This window comes from Cynocephalus volans, chromosome 1, assembly GCF_027409185.1.
Source record: "Cynocephalus volans isolate mCynVol1 chromosome 1, mCynVol1.pri, whole genome shotgun sequence".
NCBI lineage: Eukaryota > Metazoa > Chordata > Mammalia > Dermoptera > Cynocephalidae > Cynocephalus > Cynocephalus volans.
In genome coordinates this window covers 16041775-16049739 of record NC_084460.1, presented here as the reverse complement: position 1 = coordinate 16049739, position 7965 = coordinate 16041775, and the positions used below count along the sequence as shown (strand labels likewise).

General features: G+C 39.4%; 1 protein-coding gene across 1 annotated transcript; it reads right to left on the bottom strand.

Moving 5' to 3' along the window:
• Positions 1-2124: 2124 nt before the first annotated feature.
• Positions 2125-2307, bottom strand: LOC134368280 (large ribosomal subunit protein eL39-like). The gene has a single exon (XM_063085054.1). It carries the CDS (start codon positions 2305-2307, stop codon positions 2125-2127), a length of 183 nt encoding a protein of 60 aa, XP_062941124.1.
• Positions 2308-7965: the final 5658 nt, after the last annotated feature.

The window sequence follows — 7965 nt, the reverse complement described above, 5'->3', positions numbered from 1 at the left end:
TCCCAGCGCAGCACTCTACCAAGTGCGCCACGGGCTCAGCCCAGAGTATGCATTTTCATCTCTTCCTTTTTGACTCATACAACTTGCTTTGGCCAAGGAAGCATTAGCAGACATATCATGTGCTGGGACTTCAAACGTGCTCTGTGTTCTGTCTAGCCTCTTTTGCTCTACTATCTGCCTTAAGAAGTACTTGCCTTTGGTGTTTTTGTTTGTTTGTTTTTTTGGTCTCAAAATAATAAGAGCAGACTTGAGTGTGATCTTAAGCTGAGTCCGTCCTAGCCCACTCGAACCAGGTAAGCCCAATCTTAGCCCAGATTAGCCAACCCACAGGTAATGTTTAGAAAAAAGTAAGAAAAATAAACATTTGTTGACAGCTTCTGAGACTTGGGGCAGGGAGAGTTGTTGTTACACAGCATTATCACAGTAAAAGTCTGACACAAGGAGAGCTCGGGTGGTGAGACACCCAGGAGAGGGAAGCCTCAAAGACAAATTGGTTGTAAAGGAGTAGTTGCTGATTTGGGGGGAAAAGCAGGTAAAACACTGGAAGGAAGCAGACTTCCCTTGCTGAAAAGACACAGGACAGTAAAGGAACATGGTCTCCTGAGGATGACCAGGTGGGACAGCTGCCCTATTGCCCTGCCACTTCCAGCAATAATCTTCCCTATTTGCAGACATCCTCCTTGCTATCATGGTGGCAAATTGTGCTATGCTTCAGATGTCAAGATTCCCATATGATCTAAGTTTAAACTGGATAGTGTAATGGTTAGAAAAATGAGCTCTGGAGCCCAACTGTCTGGTTCCTCCATTTTACTATATGACCTTGGCAAGTTATTTAGCTTCTGTATCAGTTTTTTTTGCCTGAAAAATGGGTCTAGAAATGGAGTCTACTTCATTAAATCATTGTGAAGATTAAATTCTTTAATATGTATAAAGCACTAAATACAGGGCCAGGAATTTAGTATGAGTTCTAAGAAAGTGTTAGCTATTATTATTATTATTATTCAACCAAAATTGAGAGCACAAAATCCTATAGTACTCTGCTGAGTATTCTGTGGGAAAACCAACTAAATACAAAGCACAACCATTGCACTAAGGAAGGTATAAACTAAAATTGATTTTGTATCCTGAAACTTTGTTGAATTCAGTTGCTTATTCTAGTAGTTTTACATGTGTGTGTAATCTGTAGGGTTTTCTACAAATAATATAATGTCATCTGTGAACAGAGATAATTTTACTCCTTTTCCAATTTGAATGTGTTTTATTTCTTTTTCTTGTCTAATTGCTCTGGTTGAGACTTTTCGCACTATGATGAATAGACATTGTAAGAGTGAGCATTCTTGCCTTCTTCCTGATCTTCCAGGAAAAGCTTTAAATTTTCACCATTGTCTATGATGTTACTGTGGCTTTTTAATATATGGCCTTCATTATGTTTAGGCACTTTTCTTCTATTCCTAGTTTGCTGAGAGTTTTTAAATCATGAAATGGTTTTAAATTTTGTCAAATGCTTTTTCTGCATCCATTGAGATAATCATGTGTTTGTTATCTTTTATTCTGTTAATATGGTGTATCACATTAATTGATTTTCATATGTCAAAACATTCTTGCATCTCAGGGATAAATCTCACTTAGCCATAGTGTATAATCTTTTTAATGTACTGTGGGATTTGATTTGCTAGTATCATGTTGAGGATTTTTGCATCTATATTCAACTGGGATATGACCTGCAGTTTTCTTATCATGTTTTTTTCTGTTTTTTTTTTTTTTTTTTGATAGCCACTAGCCACACAGAGCTATTTAAATATAATTAAATTTTAAAAATCAGTCCTTTACTCTAAGAACATCTCAAGAACTTGATAGTCAGAAAACATTTCTATCATTGGAGGAAGTTCTGCTGGTCTGGCAAGGGAACAGGGAATTCAGTACATCACAAACCAGAACACAACAGCATTGCAGATAAAAGCTTTAACATATTTATTACAGAATCAATCTACTTGTGCAGAGCATAGAAACAAAGAATTTCCCCAATAAAACATGTCCAAATGTCCAGATTTTCAGCTTGATACAGTAAGATGATAGTGACATTGGTCTATTGGTAAACATGTGTGCCATCTCTCATACAATTCTTTATAGACCCTGCTTGGTTCTTCTCCAATGTCTCCTCTTGGAGTTATATCTGATTTTATTACCAGTTTTCATCTGAATCCACTGGGAAATGGGCTGATTTTGCTTTTGTTTCTTGGCCAGGAATTGCTTGATCCTGAAATCCTTGTGAGAAGACACAATGAAGGAGGCCACTGGATATACCATGATGGCAGAGAAAAAAAAAGCTTCTTGTCTGATTTTGGTATAAGGGTAATGCTGGCCTTGTAAAATAAATTTGAAAATGTATTCTCCTCTTCAATATTAGAAGAGTTTAGAAGAATTGGCATTAATTCTTATTTAAATGCTTGGTAGAATTTACCAGTGAAGTCATCTGGTGCTGGGCTTTTCTGTCCTGGGCATAATTAACTTTTTTACATGGAAATATACAGAAACAGTACAGGAATAGCACAATGAACATGCAGATTTGCCTATTGTTAATATTTTGATTTATTTGTTCATCTGCCTTTTCTCTCTCTCAATATACATATACATATACATATACATAAACATAATTTTTGTAAATCATCAGGGAGTAGGCTGCATACATCATGGCTTTTTTACCACTAGATTCTTAAATGTGCATTTCATTAGGATAAAGGTATTCTTCTACATAACTCCAGTCACTTGTGAATTTGAGGACATTTATAGGACTATTTTCTTTCCAGTACTTAATCTAGTCTAGGATCACACATTTCATTTAATTGCCATGTCTCTTTAGTTTTCTTTAATCTGGAACTGTTCCTCAGCCTTTCTGTTCAGTTATGACATGAACATTATTGAATAATATAACTCCCTCTTTTTAATTGAATGTTCCTCATCTGGGATTTCTGAGAGTTCCTCATGACTAAATTGAGGTTGTACATGCTCATCCGGAATATTGCATTTAGAAAAGAGTAAGAAAAACAATCATTTGTTGAAAGCCACTGAGATTTGGCTAGGGGTGGAGGGAGTCATTACACAGCATTATCACAGTAAAATTTAATAGAAGGAGAGATTGGGTGGTGAGACATCTAGAATGTGGAAGCCTCAAAGTCAAATTGGTCATAAAGAAGTAGCTGCCGTAGGATATAGTACCCTTGTCAAGATACCACATTTGGGGCTGGCCCCGTGGCTCACTCAGGAGAGTGCGGTGCTATTAGCACTGAGGGATGACCAGGTGCTAACTGGCTGAGCGTGGTGCGGATGACACGGAGCCAAGGGTTGCAATCCCCTTACTGGTCATAAAACAAACAAACAAACAAACAAACAAACAAACAAACAAACAAACAAACACATTTGGAGGCATACAATGTCCATCAGCCTTCCTTAGTGGTGCCGATTTTGATCGCTCAAAGTGCTGTCCAAGTTCATGAAGGGGTTGTCCAGTTTCTTTATAGTATAGTTAGTTTGTTTCCTTTGCAACTAATAAAATAGTCTGTCAAAGATAGTCAAGATCATGCAACTATCTTCCTCCTCATCAAAATTTCTCCATGAATTTAACATCCTTTGATGATTCTTGTCTGATCCAATTTCTGCTATGATGGTTGCAAAATAATGATTTTTCAACTCCAACTCATCAGCTGCATCTGCCAGTTTGGTAATAGGCATACTGTGCAAGCAAAAGTCCTCCATCTCCCCTGTTTATTTATTGATTTGTCTAACTGTTTTTGGTACAGGCTTATGTATTATCATCTTTAAATATTTTGGTGCTCAAATTGTCCTCTATTCTTCCAGTAGGAGCTTCTTCAAACTAGCTCCTATGTCCTTCTGGCATGACCCTGTGTAGTTTTTTTTTTTTAAGTTCTTTTTTTTTTTTTTTTAACTTCCTGGCATACCAAACAACTCTGGACTGACTATTTTCTATGGTCAAGTGACAGAAACTCACAAGCTTATGAAATGATCAACTCCAGAACTACTTTCTTCATTAATTCTTTATTGTAAGAAACTAAGCCAATACCCTGACCTCCACTGAAACTTGCTCATCAGCTACACAGAGCTTATCTAAAAGTCCTTCCCCCTTTAGAAATGGCCTTAGTTGATTTAGAATTTCAGCATCAAAGGCTGGCCATATTCCTATTGAGGGCTCACTCTGTTTCTGGGCTCAGGTGCTTCCTGCAGGTGAGATCAGTGGATGGTTAAGGTAAAATGTTACCAGGCAACAAAGATTATGACTCACAAATTCAAACAAGAACATATACTGACCTCGGGGAAAAGAGAAGCTTGGGTTAGAAATGGGAGATGTTATAGAGAACTTGCACTTTCTTGCTCTCTCTAAGATCTTGGTCCAAGATGTTCCCATTAGAGACATGAATTAGAGCATAATCTCTTCCAGCTCATCCTCAGGGAAGAGAGCAAGAGACAATTAAAGTAATGATGAGTTACTAAAATATCCTTTATTTGAAATACCCTGGTTTATAGTTATCTAATGTTAACATCCAAACTCATAAGTAGCAGGCACAGTTGTTGCCTTACCCAGATATCCGATACCAGGACAGTACACCCAGCTGCTGTGAAAGTTGACAACTGAGAGTTTCCAGCCTCTCTCTTCTCTAGAGAATTGCCCCAAGCCAATGGGAGCCTCCATGTCCAGGAGGCTAGGCTCATCTTCCACTTGGCCCCAGGGCAACCTAAATCCCAGGGTAGAGAAGGCTGATCCCCTTGCCTCAAATTGGGACCAACTCTGTTGTGCAATTCATGCCTCACAGATCTGCATATCATCAGGCTGAGGCTAGACTCCAGAGGATCCCACAGTTTCACTTAGCTAGTTCCCTTGAACCATCTGCTTTCTTTCCTCCCTTAGAGACCTTTCTATTGCATGCTCAGTAAGTTGAGTGTCTCAAGACCTTCATTCTTGTCTTAGGCACTGCTTCTAGGGAACCCAACCTAAGACCACATGTGTCAAAACAATATGGGAAACATTGTGAAGTTATGAATAATGATTTCCAAAATAGGCAGAAATACATATCTTTGACATGAATCATTTTTTTAAAAAAAGGGATAAAAAATATTTTAAATCATTCTGTAATACCCTAGTATGCATATTTTTTAAAAAGAGTATTACTATCTCCCAGTTACATTGGTTAGAAGTCCTAAAGCCATCTTTGTCTCTTTTCCTTCTGCCTTGCCTCCAACCAAATGGCAAGACTCCAGGGATTAATGTTCCTCTATTGGGAACACTTACGGTCAAGAACATCATGACCCTCCCTGATATGTTCTCCTCACTGACATGTTTCGTCTTCTCTTCCCTCCTCTGTTCCCCACCACATCCATCGTGCAGGTCACTCTCTGTCTCAGGCAAGCCCTCCCCACCCTGTCTAGGTTGGTCTCTCTGGCTTCTTCCTGGCCCACTGGCCTGCCAGGCGTGAGTTGCTGTCTCTGTATATTCAAGTAACACACCCAGCAGTGCTCTGCATATTCCCACCCTTTCTGACCTTTGAACTTGCTTTCCCACTATTCAGAATGATTTCTCTCCATCATCTAGGCTTCTTGAAATCCTATAAAAATCCAGTTCAAATGCTTCTTTCCCCCATGTAGCCTTGCAATATTCTCTGAATCAAAACTAATTTCTCTTTTCCCATTTTTCCTGGGGTCTTTGTTTTTCTAGCAAGGCACTTCCCATATTCTGCTTGTTATTTTATTACCAGTGAATGCATCTGATTTCTGCACAGTACCATAATGTGCTTGAGGGAAATAACTGTGTGTTAGTCCCCTCTATTTATACTCTTCAAGGTATCCCCCACTCTGACCCTTTAAGTTCAGCCAGCTTGCCTACATCCTGCATGGTCCATAAAAGATAGCTGCAGAAAACAATGTCTGTCCTAGGTAATGCCCCGAATCATTCCTTATTTACACACCACACCCTGCTTCTTGAATTCCTGGCATTGTGCCCCACCCTTGTTTTCTTTGCTTCTTCGCTCTTCTAATATAGTAACCATCACCACTTGTCCTTTTGAACTTTTGTATTTGATTTCTAGTTTGGCTCTGGGCTCAACCCTGTTTGATATCCCCTGCTGCCTTGGGTGAGAGCTGCTTTCACAAAGCACATACCTATCGATTTCAATAAATATGTGTGTTCTGGAGCCCAGGGGGACACTCAGCCCTGTTTGCTTTCAACAAGCACTCAGTCTATCAATTTAATTTCATTTCAAGTGTCCTTTGAGGAAATCAGAAAGGTGATGGCTTATCTACTGTTAACTCCCCTGCAACTTGCCATTTAAAGTAAAGCAACTAGCCTTTGAGCTACTTGCCCAAGCTGTCAGGCTATCTCTGCTGTCTCTCTTCTCCTTGCCTCTAGCTGCCATAAATCTTTCCACTGTGGGTGTGGGAAGAAATTTCTATCCTATTAAACTTTGGTACTGTTGAGAACTTTATGGTTGCAAGTGCCAGAATATGCAATTCACCTGGTGTGCACAAAACAGGGAACTTATTTGCTCTTGTAATTGAAAATTCCAAGGTGGGTCTGACCTTACGTACTGCAAGGCTCAGATACTGTAACAGCATTTTCAGAAATCTGTGTCTTTCCATCCCCTGACGTATGTTTCTTCATATCAGATTTAATCTCTGGCAGGCTATTTTGCACAGTAGTGAATTGGACTCCAGCAGATCAGAATTTATATCTTATTAACTCAGTCACTCTGGAGGAAAGAGAGTTTCATCTCCACAAATTTGGGTCTGTATCACTGGACTCTTTGGGGTCGTATGCCCATCCTTGAACCAAATACCTTGGTCAGGAAGTAGAATATGATAATTGCACCGTCCTGTGTTATGAGGCCATCTCTGGAGCTCAGAAGTAAGGTTGATTTCACCCAAACTGTGGCAGGACATGCCTCAGGGAGGCTGCTCATAAATATTCAGATGGGATTGACACTAGCCACCTCCTTGTTTTGCAGTTATTGAACCCATAATGAGCTGATGACAGCTTAAGCACCTTACCAATCAGCATGCTACACCCGGGACTTTGCGGTTTTTGAACAAAAACTTAAAGCCATAAAAACTGCAGCACCTGCACTCTAGGAGGAACAAAAGTGCAGACTAGACAAAGAAGGGCAAAGTTAAGAGAAAAATGATCCCACTGCACATGACCAAAAACTTCAGAACTCAGGGACACCTGACAGCAAGCAGATACAACCTTGTATCAGCCTGTTAGGCCTTAATTACCCTAGATCCTCCCCCATGGCCGAATATTGCCCCCCTTAGTTAAGACAGAGGAACACCTCCATCCCAGAACAGCACATACACTTAAGAATCTATGGTGCGTTCCTCCTTCACAAAGATGCCTGCACACTCTCCTGTGTGTACTATCACTTTGCAAAAAAGCACTATTGTTGGAATATTTCAACTGCCTGTCCCTCTTCCTTTCCTTTTGTTGTACAGATGCTCACTGCAGTGTGAACCCCTCTTGGTTCTTTGAAAGATTCATCTTCATGGTTTGACCAAGAACCTAAAACTGTTGTCTGGTAACAAAACCACATGGACTAAGACCAGGGAAGAGGTTGTTCTCCAAAGGAAAAGTGAATATGCATCTCCAGAAGAAGGGGAGATAGATGATGGGTATCTCAAAGAATAAACATCTACTATATTTCTCTTCATCTGTAATTTCCCATGAGGTGAGCCTTAATATCAACGTAGATATTATAGGTAGAATCATTGGTCCCGGTATTGGCTTTGCCAAAGCTTAACTTTAAGGCTTTGGGAAAATCAGTGACTCTGGTAAATGAAAAAGTTAAACAAATTGATATTTAAAACCTCTTTTAAGTGCAAATTACACATTTCTCAATGGGTCAGAATGTTTTATTGTATTTATTCAGATGTTAATTTGCATTTTTCTCTTTTTTTTTTTTATAT

What these genes read in the sequence shown, in the direction of transcription:
- LOC134368280 (XM_063085054.1), bottom strand. Translation starts at nt 2,307, where the DNA reads ATGGTATATCCAGTGGCCTCCTTCATTGTGTCTTCTCACAAGGATTTC.